At 35.9% G+C, this 22,231-nt stretch overlaps 1 protein-coding gene across 1 annotated transcript in view; it reads left to right on the forward strand.

The window, feature by feature from the left end:
* Window positions 1-22,020, forward strand: part of MSR1 (macrophage scavenger receptor 1) — a 66,006-nt gene extending 43,986 nt beyond the window's left edge. Inside the window, exons 9-10 of the mRNA XM_027122714.1 lie at window positions 11,654-11,842; window positions 21,673-22,020. Of these exons, the coding sequence (XP_026978515.1) occupies window positions 11,654-11,842; window positions 21,673-21,806 (323 nt within the window). The 3' untranslated portion in view covers window positions 21,807-22,020. The remainder of the gene's footprint in view (window positions 1-11,653; window positions 11,843-21,672) is intronic.
* Window positions 22,021-22,231: the final 211 nt, after the last annotated feature.

Here is a 22,231-nt window from a genome sequence, read left to right on the forward strand (position 1 = left end):
TAGATAGAGCAACGCAAGTATGACCAGATCACAAATCAATGAGTTTGAGCCGAGCAAAAGAGCATAAGTTATAAATAAAAGGAGTGACTAAACAGAGTGCACGCCAGAGGCCAGAAGCTGTCAACAGAGGTCAGAACAAAATGTCAGGCTAATAAAACGGGAGTTCCAGGCTCTGAGGAACAAAGCGTGAGCCCAAGACGCTGCTGATGAAAAAGCTCCGAGAAGTGTTGAAACAAATTAGAGTTGTCAGTGGTACTCTGGGTCTGTGCTGGCTTGACACCAAAGTCTCCAGGAAAAAAAGGGGCAGAGAGGAATCAGATCATCCTCAGTAGTAGCAAACTGGCAACGATGACGAGCCAGTTAAAGCAAACATCTGAAGATGAGTTGTATCTCTTTGCCTGTGGTTTAATTGGGTAGGACTTCCTACCCCATTCTGTACCGGGGAACAGGCAGCACCTGGGAGCCCTCTTCTTCTGCAGCAGTACTTGGTCCACACTTGCCACTGACGGCCCTGATCCCAGGGACCCTGGGGGACAATGCCAGGGGGTTCGGTTCACCAGTTATCTGACACCCCAGACTGCAGAGGGATTCTTAAGTGTGTCAAATATGAACCTGAACTTTCCAAATTAGGGGAGAAAGGCTTTTTTCTTTAGACAGAAGTAGAGGCTGAAATGCCCAGTTCAAATGCACAAATTACACCAAATTTAATAACATATAATAAAAAGAAAACAAGTCTGCACCAAGTTCTAAAGCTTGTCCTAATAGTTTGCTGTGTTCTCACCCTAACCTGAAAGCGTATGTGTTTCAAGCAAACAGAATCCCAGCCATACAATGAAACACTCTGTGTGAGGCTCTGTCCTCAATATACCAATTACTAATGTGTCATTTGTTAGTGTTTTCTACTGTGCTTTTTACCCAATAAGACTGTAATTGGGATGTGAATTTAGAGTAAATGTCTTATTTTGAAACTCATACAATGATACGAAGTATCTGTGTGTCTTTCATTTAATTTCTGCTGAGGGCTCAGCACAACCTTAAATGAATTCTGGTCTTTCTCTAAGCATTCAGTTGACCAAAGTAAAGGCATCTCTTCCAAACATGAAATAAGTATAATAATGAGCTTTTAGAAAATATTTACTCTCTAATGCAGGGACTTTAATGCGTTATCTCATCTGATCTTCAGAAGAGCCTCTGAGGTAAGTCCTATCATCATTTCCATTTTATAGATTAGAAACTGAAGCTCACCACTAAGTGGTAGAACAGAATCACAAAGCCTGGTGTATTGATCTCCAAAGTCCCTATTTGTAACTGTGACTCCATTCAACACTCCCACAACTAGCTTTATATATTTTTTATATATAAATACCACAAATATGTCATACGGAAGGTGTGGAGAGAGAAAGAAGGAAGGGAGAGAAAGAGATTTGTAAAGAGCAATTTGGTTTTCTAGAATGAGCCTAATCATTGAAAGACCTTAACATAAGAGTTCTTACAATATGAACTCCATTAGGTCAAATTCCCCAAAAATATTCTCAATTAATCTCTGTTAGTTTATGTTTCTTCCTTCATATCCCATTCCAGCCATTGCCTCCAGTCTCTTCCCCCAAGTATATTAACTCAGAAACATAGTCTTTCTAGAATGCTTACCTAGCCTCCATTATTGTATTGAGAATTACTCATATGCACAAGGGGAAGAAGCTACCTGCTAATATTCTATCTTTATTTCAGTAACTGGCTCAATTTGAACATTTTTTTTTTCAATATAATGTGATTGCTTTGATGTCCTCTTCTTTTATTGTGTCTCTTGTTTAACTGCACTGTCCTTTTCTCAGTAGCCCAGCTAGGCTTCAGCAGAGCAGAGTGTGCCTGAGCAGTGTTGTCTCCAGCTAACTTAGACAAATGCTGCTCATTCTTGACAGTTATGTGGTGTTTCAAGCTTTATATGATTCCATAAATGGGCACTAAAAACATATAGTATTCCATTAACACAGTACATGTGTTCCTTTGTAGTACGTATAACTAATATGTCTTATAAATTGAAATAGAGATTTAAATCAGCAGTGAATCCAGTGATTAGCACTGGTCCTGTTTAGGAGTTATCTCAGCTGACTTACAGCCTGATTCTCACAAGAGCTAATGAGACGGAAGAAAAAAAAACATCAATACGATTCCAGCCAGGTCTTTTGCATTAGCAAAATTTGAAATTCCTTCAGTTATGTGCCGGAATTCAGATAGAGTAGAAAGACCCAACATGCCACTCCCCATGCCTCCACAACCTCGGAGGACCAAATGGCTTTTTTCAGAGAACCAGGTCCTGGCTTCCTGTTCTGCAGTACATGTAATCTTACACTAATACAAGATTGTTTCTTTTGTTCCAATTCAAGCACTTTCCGAACATAGGTTATAGGTTCCAGCCTTTTTTTTGGCCGCACCTGGTGACTTGTGGGACCTTAGTCCCCTGACCAGGGATTGAACCCGGGCCCTCGGCAGTGAGTGCATGGAGTCCTAACCACTGGACCACCGAAGTATTCCCGGTTCACAACCTATCATTTGCTCCCTTAACCTGGCTTCTCTGGCCATGCATTGCCCTACAATGTGAGTCTCAAGACGAGATTCCCTAGAACAGCAGTTACTTGCTTGCGCATGAAGTGTCCCAGAAATATCTCCCACTGTGGCTTAACCTACAGGTCCCGACCCTTTCCTGGGGTACTACAGTTATTTTCATCCTGCTTCACCTGAATTGTCACTCATATCCTGCTTAACCCACTGCGAAGTAAGAACTTTTAAGTTATAATAGATTTACTCAATATCATCTGAGGTTTAGTACAGTTTATTTTGACGCAACACATTCTCAGTCTTTTAATTATTCAGTCGCTGAACTATGGGTGTTCAGTGTCATCATGGTTAACTTTGCTAAGTCACTAATTTCCAGTGTAACCAAATGTCTACTACCCAGCTATTCTGCAGTCCTCAGATCTTGGGGGTCAGTTCTTTAATATTGAAATAAAATTGTTTGAGCACCAACCTCACATTCTAAGGCAATTCCAGTGCCTCCTGTCTGAAGTAGATTGACGAAAATATGGAAAAATTATATTCCCCATGTCTCCTCATTCAAATCCCTGCCACGGCTGTGATAGTGGGTTTAGTAGGGTTTCTAGAAATTCAAGTGCTCCTGAAACCTCAGGATGTGACCTTATTTGGAAGTAGGGTCTTTGCAGATGTAGTTAGGCTAAGATGAGGTCATTTTGGATTCAGGTGGGCCCTAAAGCTAACAACTGGTGTTTTTATAAGAGGAGGCCACAGAGACATGGTGAAAAGCTGGAGACAGAGGCAGGGATTAGAGTGATTCGGTTACAAGCCAAAGAACACTGAGACTGGCCGGAGTCATGAGAACCTAAGACAAGGCAAGGAAGGATTTCTCCCCAGAGCCTTCAAAGAGAAAACAGCCCTGCGGACATCTTGATTTCAGACTTCTGATCTCCAGAACTGTGAGAATAAATTTCTGTTGTTTTAATTTGCTGCACAAATTGTGACCATTTAATATCGTAGCCCTAGGAAACTCACATGCCTATGCATCTGTGATCGCTCCTTTCCCTCCACGTCACTCATTCCAACACAGCACCACACCTCTCCTTTCATTTGAGGATGTTCCCTAGCTCCACCTGGGGATCTAAGAGAATTTTACTGAAGACTTATTCATAACAGGAAAATGTGAGCAGAAGAGTCTACAACTTTCAAGTTGAACCTTAGACTTTACTGTGTCGAAATTCCTGGCTAGATTAGACTCCATATTTTCCTCACTGGCCACTCTCCTCGGTCTCTCAAATACTTTGCATACTCGTGCTCCACTGAAATCTTCTCCCTCTGGTTTCTCCTCTTTACCCTGTTTGGGGGCTTCCAGAATACGTGTTTTCTTTGACTGCTGGAGTAAGATTCAAAATCTGTTAAATTATTTTTCCAAGAAATTCAGCCTATTTCTCCAAACATCTGATATCCAGTGTAAAAAAATAATAATCAGTCAATCTACGAAAGAAATGGAAACTTTTATTCGGGCCAAATTTGAGGATTATAACTCAGCAAGAGCATCTCAGGTCTGAGAACTGTTCTGCCCATTAGAAGTCAAGGCACAGTTATATAAGTTTTTTGAGGCAGAGGACTGTACATCAAATGATGTATTATTGACAGTTTACATAATCCAGATCTAAGGGTCATCGTGGTAAGTCATGTGATCCCGTACATGATCAAGAAGGAATGTTATCTTTGAAGGAGTTGTCTTGCTAATGCTAGGAGAATGTTGTTCTTTATGGTTGAGCAGGTATTTCTGCTGATGGGGGAGGTCTGGTCGATGCATAAGTCAGACACACAATGCACAGTAGAAGAGAGAGTGGAATCCAAAGGGCAGAGAAATTTTTTTATGTTTAAATTTTTCTTGTCTTGCCATAAAATGAGTTTTATTTCACACCAGGGTGTGCCTTTCATAGTTAAATACCTCATTAAGCTAATTATCTTAAATTGAAAATCAGTTCCCTTTCTAGAGGAATTTTGCCATATTGCAAGGACTTCTGGGTCAACTTGCAACCAGACTTTTTAAAAAAATGTTTGTTACATTTGAAACTCAAATATAATAATTACTATTGAGTAATAAATTTAACCCTAAATCCTAATTCCAATAAATGATACAAAAAAAAGAAAGCATGACCATGAGGTAAACAATATGATAATAATTGAAATGAAATGGCTACACTCCTCAAAAGTCATTTTACATTTTAACCTCAGTTCTTTACTTCCACTCAAGTAGCAGTGATGGACACAATGCAAAGACACCCCATAGTCCACATTCCTCCTGACTTCGCTTTTCAAATTAAAATTTTGTCTACTAGAGCTTGTTGCAAGAAAGAAAGTGGGGCACGAGAGGATGGTCACGTCCCAGGTCTCGCGTGAGTCCGTGGGACTACCACCAAGTGTGGGTTCTTGGCTTTGCGAAGGAAAGAATGCAAGAGCGAGCCATAGTAAAGTAAAAGGAGTTTTATTCAGGGAGATACACACTTCATAGACAGGGTATGGGGCATCTCAGAAGGCAAGAGCCCCCAAAATATGGGTGGTTAGTTTTTATAGGGCAATTTCATAAGCTAATGAGTGGGAGGATTATTCCAACTGTTTTGGGGACGGAGCGGAGATTTCCAGGAATTGGGTCATCGCCTACTTTTTGGCCTTTTATGGTTGGCCTCAGAACCGTCATGGTGCCTGTGGGTATGTCAGTTAGTATGCTGATGGATTACAATGAGTGTATAATGAGGCTCAAGGTCTAGTAGAAGTCAACTTGTCCGCCATCTTGGACCTAGTTGTTCTAACCAGTTTGTTGTGTCTTCAATGGCTATGTCATTCTTTTAAGGGTTGTGCCCTGACCCCTTCCTGTCTCAAACATAGTAGATTCATAATAGTTTTTCCTAACCTTCAAGAAAAGACTCATATATGAAGCATTTTTATAATTTATTTTGGGCTCATAGATGGCTCCATCAGTGTCCCCATGAACATGGGACTTTAAATAAAATAGATTTCTTCTTTAAATAAAATAGATTTCAAATATAAAGAAAAGAAGGAAGAACATTTACAACAAATAGCTAATACATAGTCATGTACACACCACCCGCATTTTAGAGGTGTTGTCCTTTTACCATACGAACTACACATATTTCTCTTTTAAGAAATATCATGTTAACTAGCACAGATGAAGCCCCATTTATACCTGCCTCCCTTGCTTTTCCAGATTAAACTTCTGTCATGGAGTTTACATGTGTCTTTCTATTCGTGTTTTTATATATTTACTACATATGTATGTTTGCATAAATGATAGATGGTATTATTTTCTGTGTTTTATATAAAGGACATTATACTATATCTCTCATTCTGAGCTTGTTCTTTCCCTCAGTTTTATGAATTTCAGCTTAACTTGAATCATAGACCCTTTAAAACAGTAAGGACATCAGTGACTATCTGGCCACCACTTATTTTAATTAAATTAATCTTAGTTTTAAAAATAATATAATTTCAGAAAATAAGAAAAAGATTTTATATTCAATTTCTGTCCCCTCTACAAAATTACTGTCAATATGCTTGGATACTTCCTTCTAATCTTTTTATATATCAATTTTTTTGGCATATTAAAATGAAACATTAATGTTAATATAGTCACTTAAATTTTATATTATCATTTTTCTCTATTTTCTGTATGCTTCTTTTGACAGGAATGTTTAATGAGTCTAAAACTATCCATCTAATGTATACTATAATTAATTTAGCTATTCCTCTATTCTGAGATATTTAATATATGTTTTATATTTTATATAAAATATATATTTATATTTATATATCATATATATTTAATATATGTTTTACTTCCTCCTTTAAAAATAAGCCTTCAATAAACAAAACAATAATAACTAGTGAACTTGTTAACTTTCACTATATTTGAAGTTATTTTCTCAGATTAGATTAGAAAACCTTTGTAAATTATCTACTCTATTATTTATTTTTTGTCTGGTATCTTATAAAAATATGAATGAGCTATTTGTGTAATAAATATTTTATATATTTTAATATTACACACAGGCTTTTAAAAATATATAGAAATTATCAGTACTCTACACTTTCCTCCAAATCTAGGGAATAAGAGTAAGATTTCCTTTAGAAAGTTAAACTGCAGTGAATCAGAGCAGAGATATGTCAAACCACCTAACTTGATGGAATATATTAACATATATAAAGAAAAATGTGTTAAGCAAAGAGCACTGGCCAAACCCAGAGGCAAAATCTCATAGCTATGTCTCATTGTAAATTAATAAATTAATTAAACGAATAATTCACTGATTGTGATTTGACTTCTTGTGCAGATTGCCCACAGAGAGAAAATGGCCTTGTCAAGTAGTTAAAATATTCCCGTTTTAAGGCAACTACCTTTCTGGTTGTAAATTGAATTGACATTTAGTCCTGAGAGTCTGTTTAACGTTAGTCTGCCACTAAGAGATAAATCCTCTAAACCTACAAATAATCAGGTTTTGGAATATGTGAGGTTTCTGATCAGACCCTGCCACCAGACCGGTCCACCTTGGAGGGCTCTTCGTGGACAGCCACATAGTTTTTTCCTATAATAGACTCATGTTTAAATCAACCTCTCCTTCGCAATTTCCTTTACTGCTTCTACACATAGAAACTATCTTCTCTCTAGAGACTGGTGACATACTAAATTCTACTTCTTTCAGTGTTGGATATTTGAAGCATTTGCCAATTTAATCCACTCAGGTAATAGAGATGGCGTATCACGAAGAGGTCAAAATTCATTCATTCACACCATAAACTCTTCATCAAGTGACTTCATCAAGTGATATTTGGTCAGGTATTGAAAAGATAACGGGAAGGACCTCAGTCTGGGAGAGAAAATTACCTAGTTCACGGTGCCTTGTAGGGCAGTAGTGCTATGCGAGCCTGAGAAGGGATACCAGTCCAAACTGGGGGCTGAGGGTGAAGAAATGGGAGGTGCCAGTGGTGGGGAGGGGAGGAAAGGGTGGGGGGGATTGAGGAAGGAAAGCCCCAGAAATAAAGGAGAGCAAGGCTTATTTGGGAATGTGAGTAATTATATAATTGAACTAAAGGGAGCAAGGAGAGGGGGTGGAGAGGTTTTCAAAGGGTTAAACTGGAGAAGTAAGTAGAGATTAATCATGACCTTATTTGTTCCAGGGGTCACACGGCAGGATTTTCCCTACAGAAATCCTCTATCATACTAGTCTTGTGTTTTCAATTATATCAGGGGTTGGCAAGCTTTTTCAGAAAAGGACCAGCTAGTAAATATTTTTGGTTTGCATGCCAGAAGGTGTCTGCCACACTATTCAACTCTTCTGTGTAGCCTGAAAGCAGCCCTACACAGTATGTAAACTAATGGGCATGGCTGCATTCCACCAAAACTTTATTTACAAAATAGACAGCAATCTGAGATTGGCTTAAGGCCATAGTTTACTCATTACTGGTCTCCCAGAGTCTCTTCAAGGTTTATCATGTTTGGAAATAACAAAGGTCAAATACACTCACATTTGAAACCATAGGGTAGGTTTTGTCTATCTGTAAAATGTCATCCTACTTGGTTAAGATCTCCTCTTTGAGAAGGATAAGTATTAAATAGGAAAGTAGTTAAAAAATTAATAAGGTGATTAATATCAAGATAATATATTCATTCTAATGCTTTCTTCACAAAATGTAAACCTCAAAATTTTCAAAACTTGTAAAAGTAAAACCTTTACATTTGTACTTCATTTTAAAGAATGAACTATTTAACCTTCAAAATAACCTCAGAAATAATTGAATCTTGAGGGCAGGATACATGCTTTATTCAAATAATTTCTGAAACCAAGGAAAATGCCTGGCACAGAGAATTTGTGTTTAGATGCTTTAACTAAGAGCAAATATCATTTTCTCTTTTTAACAGTTGGAAAGTTTGGTCCTAGAGAGATTGAATAGTTTAATAAGCTCACATAAACAGTGTCAGAGGAATAAGTAAAATCCAGATTATCTAACTCGTAGATTTTTAATTTCAGTTATATTCTACAGTCAGGGATATTAAAAGAACACCAGGCTAAACATATAGTATAATGAATATTCATAAATACACGAAGATTATTAAAATGTCTGATGAACCGGGCTTACTGTCTTTGCTCAAAACTCACCTTCAACAAGGAAATGCCTCTCCCCTCCCCCCATTCCAGGAATGGCATGTGAATGTAACTGACCCTGTCTTTGGCCCAAGCTGTTTAGTCCATAGATGGGCATCTCGCCCAAACTAGGTCATAGGAGGACTTCCTTGGATATTTTAGAACTGTCTCTGAGAAAGAGACTGTAAAATATAAATGTAGGACTTGTTAATAGACAGGTTCACTGGGGAACAAAGATGTCCAGCTTGCAATCAAAGGAAAGAATGAAGCAGCTTAACAGAGAGGCTCCTGGATAACATTTGGAGAGAGAATCCTGAGCAGATTCAAGTGATGATTCAGCTGTTCCAGGTGACTAACTTAAACCGTGTATCTCAGATTGGGACTTGAACCCACAGTCTTTTAACTGATACCACACACCTGGTCTCAGAACTTAATGAAGCTCAGGTTCTTGATGTCTCATCACAGAAAGAATTCTGTGAGAGATAAAGTGATAGGTAAGAAGTGGATTTATTTAAAGAGAAACGCACTCCACAGACAGAGTGTGGGCCATCTCAGAAGGTGAGAAAGGCACCAGGGTACAGGGTTGTCAGTTTTTATGGGGGTGGGGGTGTAATTTCTTAGGCTAATGAGTGGGAGGAGTATTCCAGCTATTTTGGGGAAGGGGTGGGGATTTCCAGGAACTGGGCCACCACCCACTTGTTGACCTTTTATGGTCAGCCTTGGAACTGCCATGGAGCCTGTGGGGGTGTCATTTAGCATGCTGATGTGTTACAGTGAGCATATACAGAAGCTCAAGGTCCAGTGGAAGTCTCGTCCCCATCTCAGACCTAGTTGGTTCTAACCAGTTTATGTCATGTCCTATGCCTATGTCATTCTTTTAAAGGTTGTGTCCTCTATTTACAATAGCCTGGACATGGAACCAACCTAAATGTCCATCAACAGATGAATGCATAAAGAAGATGTGGCACATATATACAATGGAATATTACTCAGCCATAAAAAGAAACGAAATTGAGTTATTTGTAGTGAGGTGGATGGACCTAGAGTCTGTGATACAGAGTAAAGTAAGTCAGAAAGAGAAAAATACTGTATGCTAACGCATATATATGGAATCTAAAAAAAAAAAAAAATGGTTCTGAAGAACCTAGGGGCAGGACAGGAATAAAGGGGTAGGCATAGAAAATGGACTTGAGAATAGGGGGTGGGAGGGCGAAGCTGGGGCAAAGTGAGAGTAGCATCCACATATATACACTACCGAATGTCAAATAGTTGGCTGATGGGAAGTGGCAGCATAGCACAGGGAGATTTATTTTTGACTTATGTAAAATAATTGGGAGTGGCACTAGTTACTATTACATGACTGTAATGTTTTAAAACTACACAATCTATTCCTGGATTATTATTTCCTATTTTCTTAGGCATTTACAGTGAATGATTGGGTCACCCAGGTATTTTACTTAGTAATTGGAAGTTTGAATACTGCAATAGCAAATTATTTTCCTTTCTAAAAATGTTTTTAATGTTTGTAACTCATGTTTATTAAGTGAGGAAGGGCTTATGCACCTGGACATTATTACATTAATTCAGTATTTAGCACTGAATTATATGTTGGATGAATCAAGAAAGTAATTATAATTGTAATACTACATGTTAATGTTTGCTTTTCATGTTTCTGAGTGGCTCAGTCAGGCTTGTAGGAAATTGTTTATTTTGTTTACATATTGTTGGATTACTGTTTCAACAAAATTTGCTCAAATTAGAAAACAAAAGTTACTATTTCTTTAGTTAACTGAGTTCTGAAAACCCATACACTAAAACTCCATTTTCACATTACAGAGATATTTTTGTTGTAAGAATTGCATCTTGCTTTTTTATATTATGGTGTTCTTCAAACTCATATTTGGAAAGATATATTTAAATAGAACTGTGTTTATTCATTGGCTTTTCTAATTAGAGACTATTTTTATTTTATTTAGCACTAAGTAAATTTTAAAAATTATTTTCTGTCTTTGCCTTTTTCTGTTCTTCAGCCAAATGATTTTTTAACAAATACTTACTAGAATAGTTCAGGCTGTTTAAAGAAATTTTCTAACTCTAAGTGAAAATTTTTGTGATACTATTTACACACTTTATCTGTTCTTAGGTTCAAAATGTGTATGTTGGTTTTAAAAATGGGAAAGAGACATTTCATATTTATGTAAATCACTGCACATGATCAAAGTTTTATAAAAGTTTACTGTATATATGGCAATTTTGATTACATAGGCATTGCAGAACAAAGTTACTTTGTTGTAAACATGGTATATTTCTTCCCAAAGTTTACTGATTTAGCGATTTCTCAAAATAAACGAAACTTGTCTGATTTCTATCTCATTAATCCTTTTTCAAAACAAGAAAAACACTTTGGGACAAAATCCAGGGGGCTTATATCAAGGAATATCTTTGCTATTTCTGAATTGATTTTGTCATTATAGTTACCTTGTTTTTCTTGGTAAAGAACAGGACGTTTGGTCTATTTTTATGTTTATGATATTATAAAATATCTTCTCAACCTCCTGTATCACGGAAAGTCACTGGATGTATGTTCCAGTTTGTGTGTTAGTGCGTCAAGAAAGCAATCACTTTGTTAAAATTTTTAAAAATAGTATGAAAAATCTCTATAACATTCACAGACTTGTAGCTGTAAAATTTTAAAGTCACTGGAACAAAATCATTGCAGTGTTTTCATAGATGTAACTTATAAAAAAGCAAGAGTAGATTTACTCTTCAGATCTGACCAATATGTACAATGTTTGCAGTTAAACTCTTTACCAATAGGTGGTGCTAGAAAGTTTAATATTTATTCCAATAATTGAACTTGCTGGAAAAATGTGCTCAAATGCTTTTTTTTTTTTTAAAGCATAAAGCAATATGTACATATATGTAAAATTAAGCCCTGCTTGTTTCTGTGACAGCACCGTCTAAGACAGTTCGACTGGTTGGTGGTAGCGGCCCTCACGAAGGCAGAGTGGAAATTTTCCATGATGGCCAGTGGGGTACAGTTTGTGACGACCGCTGGGAATTGCGTGGAGGACAGGTCATCTGTAGGAGTTTGGGATACCAAGGTGCTCGAAATGTGCATAAGGGAGCTTATTTTGGACAAGGTAATTTTTTTTTTTTAATGAAATGTAGGCATTCTCCAGTACATACAATCAAGTAGAGACAGGAGCATGTAGAATAGGAAGCAGGATTCTTTTTTTAAGGCCTTTCCTAGAAAGTAGAAATGAAAAGATAGAGATTAAAAAAAAAGATGCTCTCAGACAACATTTAATGTCTAAATTTCGTTTAGACTCAATCAGTTAGTTGGACAATAGAGGAAAATATGGAAAATTACTGGTAAAGCAGATGAACAGGAACCAGTGAATTATATAGACAAGGCATGACTTCCTGGGAAACTCATTTACATATCTGGGTCTTGCGGGCAGCTGGGCAAGTCCACGTGCTCCCCCATTCTCTCTTCTGTGGAACTGGAGGGTGGGTGGTGGGTACCAGCTTCTGCATTTACTTCCCAAAGCTTAGTCCATGATGGAGCACCTCTATCCTGAAAGGACAGTGAAAAACCATGAAAGAGAAAGAGGCGATTTTACGGGTTCTCTATGCCTACTAATTGTGACTTCTCCTTTAAGGAACTTGATGAGAAATAAGGGAAGAGAAAGGTTACTTTCCCCTCTATTTGAGATCGAATTGAATAATGTTTTTGCTGCATGTATATCTGCATATTTTCATCTGGATGACTCAGTAACTTGTTCTGTGAATGTATTGAAAGAGCTAGGAAGAAAATTTGCTGGGGACAAAATGTTTGAATGTTTACCCATGATATTTTTATTACCTCATTTTTTTTTCTAAATTGGCACCTAATAATAGGTTTTATGTATAATTAAACATATATAAGTGCTTCAATTCTGAAGGACAGATTAGAAAAAAATAGCCATATATAGGTAAACTAGAATTTTATAGTCAATATTTCCTCTTTATTTATTCTACTGTCCATATGTGATAGATAATTCGTATCTCTGAAGTTCATGTTGACCAAGAAAAAAAAAAAAAAGATTTGACCATCTTGATTTTGTGTTATTCTCTTAGATAGATATGGGCAATAGGAAATTGTATGCAAAATAATAGAGATAAAACAGCAGTATTACCAGATAATCTTGTGTATGATGATAAAATAGTGGAGTATGTCAAATTATCAGGTCAAAAGACTAAACAAGATAAGATAGACTTCTTAAATTCATAAAATAGATTGTTAAGTACTATTATGCTACAGTTTATTGAGTAATAACTATGTGTCAGACATTGTGCTAAACAAGTAAATAGTATTAATAATAAGATAAGATAATAATAAGATCACAATTATATCCTTTATTCCTTTACGAAAAGAATTCATTTTATCAAATTTAAGCGATGAATTTTAGCAGGGATCCAGGTTCTAAAGTCTTTAGAGACCAGAAACTTGATTTAATTTCATAAAGAGGCTAAGCACAAGACGGAAGAGAGTGATGATGTTGCAAGTTTCTGCACCCAGGTTCAAGCCTCCGGCTGTCAGTTTTTACTTTGTGCCTTAGAGTTTTGAATAGAAGAAACAAAGGAAATAGAAAATATCCATAATTTGCCATCATCCAATAGATCTTTGGAATTTCCAAATTTTCCATTTCTACTACACTTTCAGAACTTCTTCCCCATCTTGAAAAGTGTCAGACCAAAATCATCTTTGCACCTGTAAAATTTACCTCCTAAATGAATTGTTTTAAACAGCAATAAGCTGGATTTTTTTTTTCCCCACAGAAGGGGAAAAGAAAAAAATCCCTAACTCTTAGTCACTAGAAAATCAAATGAATCAGTGAATTGTTTAGGAAGACTAAACTGCCAATCTGGGTTTCTACAATGTTCTGTGAGGAAAAAATCCATTTCTATGGTAACTAAGATCCATAGCATGAAAGGCCATTTATTTAAAATACATAATTGTATAAAACATTTCAAATACAATCTGTGGTGGGAAAGTGAATAAGACGTTATATGCCAGCTCTGTTCTTTTTACGAATATGAAGCCTTGCCATAGATTTCAAAGCTGTTCTTCAATTGAGGTTCTAAACCTAGATGGTAAACACACAATTGGAGACTATTATCTTAAGATTCCATTAACTTGCAGGCCTAGTCTCACAAGTAAAATATTCTTTTCCCCACAGCTTTTATTCATTCTTGCTTATACCTCTAGGGATTTCTAGTCTAAAGCACTGGTAAGAAAGGAATAAAATACATATTCTGAAGTACTGGCCAAAAAGAAGGAAGTTCATTATTTATATAAGAAACAATAGAGTTTAGTCTCATGTGAAATGAGTCATTTGGCTATATGGAGACGATTCTCTCAAGCTTTCTTCAGGTAACTGACTATTTCTCTAAGCTGAGCATCCATTTTCAGTAAGGCTTTGTATTCATGGTAACTGGTGACCCTATACGTTAAACTAGAGTTTTATTATAATAAAACAATGAGATATATCAGAATTTTGTTTTTCCTCTCACATTCTCAAATATCTACCAAACTGAACTGGAAAGACTAAACGTTTTATAATATAAACTAAGGAGATAGGAGTTGAAACGTTAGCTCTGATACATCTCAGACTTTCAGTTTCCTTTCCAATAAAATGAGAATAATAATAACAACCCAGCAGATTTATTTTAATCTGAAATGAGCTGCATATAGAAAGTGCCCATTACGAAGCCGGACTCATAGCATTGCTCAAGAGTGACAGAGATCACTGGTAGCAGCACTGCCAACTGTATAATTACAAGTTTATTTGCAATCCTTGTTGAATGGTAGAAAAGTCAGATCCATGTTATACTGTAGAGCGATATTCACGATGTTCCAAGGGTGGTAAAGTTGAATGTGGTTTTTCCCACAGTACAGAGGTGTGATTTAAGAAGCATTCTGTGTAACCTTCTCTTCTAATCTTCCCACTCTGCTCCACACACAGCTCTGTTTCAGCTCTCTGCATATTCAGTCCCCCACAATTGAAGAATGATGATGAGAATTTTAAAATAATAAAGCAAGATGAGCTGGGAGAAAGAATAGAACTGAGGTGATTTGTTCTGGAGAAAAAGAATCTAAAAAATAAATTTCATGATCTGCTTCATTGTACATTGTATTTTAAGAAACAGGCTTGCATCGTAAACTGATGTTGGATTAGTCATGGTAAACCACCTTTTCATGTAAAGCTGTTTCAACGCCTCCTTTTTCCACTCCTCCACCTTAAATTTGCAGTTTTACTCAGGAGGAAAAGAAAAAGTAATTTTGAATGCAGAACAGAGACTGGAAAGGAAACTTAGAAATATGAGTGGAGGGGTAGAGAGAGGAGGAGGAATGCACTAGAGTTTTAATTATGTGTCATTCTTATAGGAAAGTAAGAAGAATCAGATTAATACTATATTTTGCATTATTATCAAAATTGAAACAAGAAGATAAAAGTTTAAATTTATCTCCTTTGTATCTCTCCTCCCATTAAGGAAAGAATACAATTTTCTGGACACAGTTTCCCCCTCTCCTTTTTCTTTTTTCTTCTTTCTTCTCATTTTAAAATAGCAAACCTGGCTTACCAGAGATAATCCTTATTAGCTTTAAGAACAATGAGTTTTTCAGTTACAAAGGAAATGATTTATAGGAACAAAGCTTAAAGCACACTCCTTTAAATGGGTTCTTTCATCTGGTTGCACCATTTGCATAAAGTGGAATGTTCTTTCTTTTTCCTGTGTAGACAAAAAGGTTAAATTAAGGAAGCACTGAGAAGCTTCTGGTGCTTGCCATTGCACGGGGCAGGGAAGGGGGAGGGAGGCTCTTCTCTCCCTATGCAAGCTTTCCAATCTCTCATCCTGGTGGTCTCCCTGTAGCAAACTTGGATGAGCTTTGTCAGAGGACAGTGGTAGTCCGGGAGTTTGTTCCAGGCATATCTGAGCCTGTCAGCTGATGCAGGAAGTAAGAGCTCAATCTGGAGCAGCTATCTCATCTTCTCCTAAATTTAAAGGATTTGGTGCTGAAGCTCTGAACTTAAAAGCAGAAACAAAAGAAAATTCTAAACATAAATGCTATCTTTTATTCATTACCCCCTTCACATTCCATAATCAATTTTCTGAGTGGAATTTTTAAAAAATTACAAGAATAAACTGAAGGAGATCAAGAATATAACTCTGCATCTCTGAACTATCCATTAGTGATTGGAAGTAAAAACGATCTCAAAGATGAATAAAATATATCAATAGGTCAGAACTCTAATTCTTATGTACTGCTCCCTGCGCACTGAAAGTTTTGAAACGTAAATGTTTAGATGTTGGGTATTATGGAACCTGATATAGAGCCGTTATAATAGCGTTCTTAACATGTCTGTTCTGTTACTTACAGTAACAAAGGCAATAAATACTAAGTATGGAATAATACTGTTTATCAGGTGTTTACTACATGATCTCATTCAGTGCTTACAGTGCCTGTGAGAAATAGATATTACAGCCCCACTTTTCATGTAAAATTAAGTAAAGCTGACGGAACTGTCACAAAACATGCCCCATTTACATAGCTATTGTGGCAGTCGTGGGGAGAGCACTCAACATCCATCCCTCACCCTGTCTCTTCACTAGGCAGACTGTCCTAAGTTCTTTAACCTTAAAAACTTCATTTCTAAAGAGTTTGCTTCTTCAGAATCTTAGGATCACAGAATTTTAAAGGGAGATGAAATCTTAGAGCTCTTTTGACCCCCCACCTCTCTATTCTGCAAATATAATAAAACAGGGAAAATGAGTGGCTTCTCCAGAACCACAAAACTAGAATCCAGAACTATAGTGTAAGTTTACCCATTCTCTATTCTGATTCCCATTTCATTTTTTTTTTCTTTTTTCTTTTTTTTGCGGTACGTGGGCCTCTCACTGTTGTGGCCTCTCCTGTTGCGGAGCACAGGCTCCGGATGCACAGGCTCAGCGGCCATGGCTCACGGGCCCAGCCGCTCCGCGGCACGTGGGATCCTCCCGGACCAGGGCACGAACCCGTGTCCCCTGCATCGGCAGGCGGACTCTCAACCACTGCGCCACCAGGGAAGCACCCCCATTTCATTTTAACATTGATCCAAAAACAAAAACCCAGAATGCTTTTCTCAAAGAAGAAACTGCTGACAAAGCACTTCCCAACTAGAAGTCTTAAAGTGATATAAATGCATGTCACCCAGGCTTGACTGGATGTAATTAAAATTGATTCAGAGACTTTAACCATTAGTGATTTTTGCTTCCCCACTTATCCATTCAGGAGCTAATCTCAAATCTCATCGTGTCACTGTATATCTGGCTGATGTTTGAAATATGATTACTTTTTTAAATAAAAGCAGTGTTACCGAAGATTAAGGAAACTCAAATCCCTCAAAGAAATATCAATATTTGTCTTTTTAAAAGAGAGATTAAGAGGAAATGGTATCAGCTGTCAAGCATACTCTTAAGCATCACAAACCAAGCTCATAAAATTCCAGAAGCCATGGACAACACGGTTATTGTTGTCTGCTTTTGGAAACACAAAATTGGTCAATCTGTCTTCCTTATGCAGCCTTCAAATTGTAAAGGGAATTGTAGATATGTAGATGGTTAGGTAGATAGATAAATAGATGATAAACAGGACTAGAGAATAAAAACATTTCTAAAATATATACATCGATTTTGCATAGGTTTCCACTAGTAGAAACGATAACTCAGAGGCAAAAAATAACAATGACAGCAGCAAGAAAAAATATCCTTGAGTAACAGTTATTACCTAAAGAAATAAAAACAGATCTCTTTTTTAATCTTTGAGGTGCACATGAAGATTAAATTTTAGGCATTTTATGCTGCCTTGGCATTAATTTTTAATGCAGAAAACAATTTGGAAGGAGATGGGACATGAGTATTAAATAATTTTTTCCTTAGGCTTGATAGTCCCAAATATATTAATATAAAAATAAAACAGCATATCCTTGAAAATTATTTTTATAACTATCTGGGCTTCTTTGTAGTCAATGAATAGCTCTAAGTTTTAAATGTCATCATGTTCTGTTGCTTGGCTCTATTCTCTCTGTTGTTTTGAGAAAGTCATGCATCCTTTCTGAGTCTCAGTTTATTTACCTGTGAAATGGAAATAATTGCCAATATTTTACAAAGTTATTAGAAGTAAATTTTTAAAATTATATGTGAAAAGACCTAGCATGTTCACTGTGTCTGAATCTTTTCCACATAGCATAAGACCAGAGTTACTGAATAATACAATATGTTTATCACATCCATATGTTCTTGGTGAGAAAAGCACTGAAATATGAGTTAGGGGTTCTAAATACAAGAATCAGCTTTGCCACTAATTACACATGTGACCTCAGTTGCTGCATTTACCTAAAACAGAAGCCTTCACTAGAAGGTCAGTCCAAGAGAGAATGGATTCTGATTTTTGTTCACTCACATAGGCACTCAAAAGAGATGTGTTAAATGACCAAATCTAATAATGCAGGGATTGCAGTAAATCTTTGATTAAAGGCACTGACATTAGGCAGACCCATGGTGGGAATACTGGCTCCATTAGGCATTAGCTATGTGACCTTGGGTGGAGTTACTTTTTCTCTCTGATTTTCACTTTCCTCAACAGTAAAACAACATTATAATAGCATTTATTAACTTTTTAAGGTTGCTTGAGAATTCAGTGAGATAACAACTCAAAAGTACTTTGAATATTTTCTGCCCAGTAAATTCTTAAAAAAGTGGGCTTAAATGTTCATTGTTATTACTACAGCTTTGGTATTCTAATATTCATGGTTTCCTCTACTATGGTTTCTAAAAACTTGTGCTCACATGTCAGCACATTGACTGAATAATATCTATCTTGTGCTTCCCCTATGGGGATGCCCTCTGGATACTTCAGACATTGAGAGGATTGTCACCCTTAATTCTCTTTTCCTGGATTGTAAAAATTCCACACTGCTGAGACATAAATCTGGTGACTAGATCTACAAAATGTAGAGTGAAAGCATCACTGTCCCCTGGGTACAGAAACCATGGAACCATACTGTTCTCATGCTCCCAAACACAACAGAACCATGGCTTTCACCAAAAGTTTTATTTATGTTTATTTATACAATTTATAAATGTTCATAAATGCAATAAATATAATACATAAATGTCCCACTGTTTTGGTTCCTTTACATGTTAAAATGGAAGTAGTTTTATTATTTGTGCAATTGTTATTGTTTTCCTATGTTTTTTGATGAAGGTTTTACTTATTTATTTATTTATTTAGCTGTGTTGGGTCTTCATTGCTGTGCGCAGGCTTTCTCTAGTTGTGGTGAGTAGGGACTGCTCTTCATTGTGGTACACAGGCTTCTCACTGCGGTGGCTTCTCTTGTTGTGGAGCACAGGCTCTAGGCATGCAGGCTAAAGTAGTTGTGGTACATGGGCTCAGTAGTTGTGATTCGTGGGCTCTAGAGTGCAGAGTCAGTAGGTGTGGCACACAGGCTTAGTTGCTCTGCAGCATGTGGGATTTTCCCGGACCAGGGCTCAAACCCATGTCTCCTGCATTGGCAGGTGGATTCTTAACCATGGAGCCACCAGGGAAGTCCTTGCCTATGTTTTTTGAATAGCCCTTTGGAGCAACTTCCAAAAAGTTCAGATAGACTTTATATATTTTAAATAAACACACATTCACAAACATGCTCATACATACAAACACAAACAGAAAAGGGACCATGATATGCCTAGTAAGAGCAATTTGGAAACCAAAAAGTATTCCTGGCAAGGTTTCTGACTTTGAGATCATATTCTCCTAATCTTTTCCTTTTTATCTGCCTTAAAATTTCAAGTTGAAAAGTCTTAATACTCTTATAAAAACATTTCAGAAAACACTTGAGCTGTCCAAGTTACTACTCTTATAATTGGTCAGCCCAGGAAAACCTTTGCTTGTCTAATAGAAACATTGTTTGGATTCTATTGATTTAATTACTATTATATGAAATGAAAACTATAATATTTCCAGTTACCTTGATAATGTAAACCTAAATATAACTTGTCTTGTATTTGGATATTTCTGGTGAAGGTACAAATTATTCAAAAACTAAGTGAATGAACCTATTTATTTTCTATGTGGAAATCAAAATTTCCTAGTTCTAAGGGTAAAGAAAAACATGTCTTCACAGAAAATATCTATATAAACATCCTATTAACTGTTCTTTTAGCTTATAGATTTTTTTCTTCTTCAATCCAGCTTCCACATTTCTGCCAAACATACAATTCTAAAATATAGTTTGATGATATTTCTTTTGGTGACTCACAACATAAAATTCAAAAATGTTTATAGCATGGTCCCAGCTCTCTATCCAACCTTCCCAAAGAGTCCTCCTCCCCTCATTAATATACTTTGTGTTTTAGATGCCAGGAGACCATTAACTGTTCTAATACATCAAGCATTTTCATGCTGCCCCCACTATATGGAATGACTTCTTTTCCATACACAGAAAACCTCCATTTTTTAGGGTTCAGTCAAATGTTATCCACATTGTGATTACAAAATTTCCAATATCTTGGAAATTTATTCATATATTATAGGCACATACTGCTATACAATTATGCACATTATTAACCATGCACATGTTGTTAATTTTTATTTCTTGAACTGACATAATATTTGAAAAATCAGTTAAGAGTAATGTAATTATATGTGCCATTATTTATGCCTCTGTGAAAAACAAGTGTTTATTTAACTTTTAGAACTACACAAAGGTATGTTTCTAAGTCTTGAAGGCATTTCCAAATATGCTTTATATAGCTCTTGTGACTGAAAGAGAACCTTTTAACATATTGATTCAAATGGAAAAAATGCATTGTTGATTATGCTTACAGTATTAAGATATTTACTTACCATCCACCAGTTTTGCAAAGGTGTTTATTGAAATTTTGCTGCTAAATCATCAGTTTCTTGACAACATGAAATGTTCTTGAAAATTCATTAGGAGGTTTGCAATATTATATGTTTAACAAAACCCAATGAAATCATTCATTTAGAAGTTTTTCAAAGGTTCTGCTCCCAAATGTCTTAAGTATAAAAGAACAAACTTTTATAGTGATACACTTAAAAAATCTTTAGAGAATATCAAAAAACATTTCCAAACATTCGTTTTAAAGTTATCTTTTCCTGCCATGAATTCCTTTCAGAAAAACAGTTGTTTTCTTATTCATTGATAAAATAATGTCCTTATCTTGAAAGTGGCAGTTACGTTCATTTAGTTAATTGTCTTCTAGGTAGCCTATGCTGACAGGCCATTTTTCCTTCTAATGTGTCTGAGGAAGAATTCGGACAAAAAGAATAAGTTACTTTTTCTTGTTGTTTGCTTGTGTTTGCACTTAATAATCTATGGTGTTCTTGCAGGATATTTTATAAGCCCTTTGCTGATCATATTACTCTTGGTTTAATTAAAAATAGATAACATGTCTGATAAACCAGACACATGCAAACTGAAATACACTGGAACCTAAGAAAAGAACTCCAGGATTGCTTATGTTCTAGATATGCCTTGTACAGATACATATAGATCATTAAATCATTGCATATATCCATTATTATTAAAGTTTATTTCCTTCCTTATTTTTAAAAATAAAACTATTAAATCATTAGAGGAAACCAATAGTTCTTTAATCTATGATCTCATAGAACTCTGTATGCACCTTTGTTACACCTCTTATTACTTAGTATTTTAGTTGGTTACACAGTGACAGAAAATAAAATTTTCTGGGGCAGGGGGTTAATTTTTGAATCTTAATACAGAGCACAGAACTTGTATATGGATAATGATCAACACATTTTTTTTTGTTAAATTGGTGAATAAATTAATGGCTCTTTCCCACTCAAACATAAACACTAAACTATACTTATTAATACAGTTGTATCTGATTTTTGCAGGTACTGGTCCAATATGGCTGAATGAAGTATTTTGTTTTGGGAGAGAATCATCTATTGAAGAGTGTAAAATTAGACAATGGGGTGTGAGAGTCTGTTCACATGCTGAAGATGCCGGGGTCACTTGCAATACATAATGCACCATATTTTCATTCACATTTATGAAATTGCTGCAAAATGATTTTTATTACTTTGCTTCATTAAAATCAGCTTAATGAATATTTAAGAGATTAAGAATTTTGTCCACGGAAAAGGAATATTTAAAAATCAGTGGATAAACATATAAAATACCTTCATAATTACTATATGTCTATATCTGAACCATTCTAACTTCTCTAAGTTTTCTAATGGAATTTTCTAATATAATGACTTATGTATTGAATATATTGAAGTTTAAAACTTCTAGATTACAAATGCCAGTGATAATGGAAACACATCCCCATCACTGGCTACAATTTATATCTTCACAAGATTACAATTTTTGTCTCCTTTGTAATCTATTTAGTTCATTTTAATGTAATTACTTTCTGAATAATGAGAGGGTTGGAAAGTTTTCTTTTGT

The sequence above is a fragment of the Aethalodelphis obliquidens genome, unplaced genomic scaffold (assembly GCF_003676395.1).
Source record: "Aethalodelphis obliquidens isolate GAN/ISIS:26980383/991018 unplaced genomic scaffold, ASM367639v1 scaffold25, whole genome shotgun sequence".
Classification (NCBI taxonomy): Eukaryota; Metazoa; Chordata; class Mammalia; order Artiodactyla; family Delphinidae; genus Aethalodelphis; species Aethalodelphis obliquidens.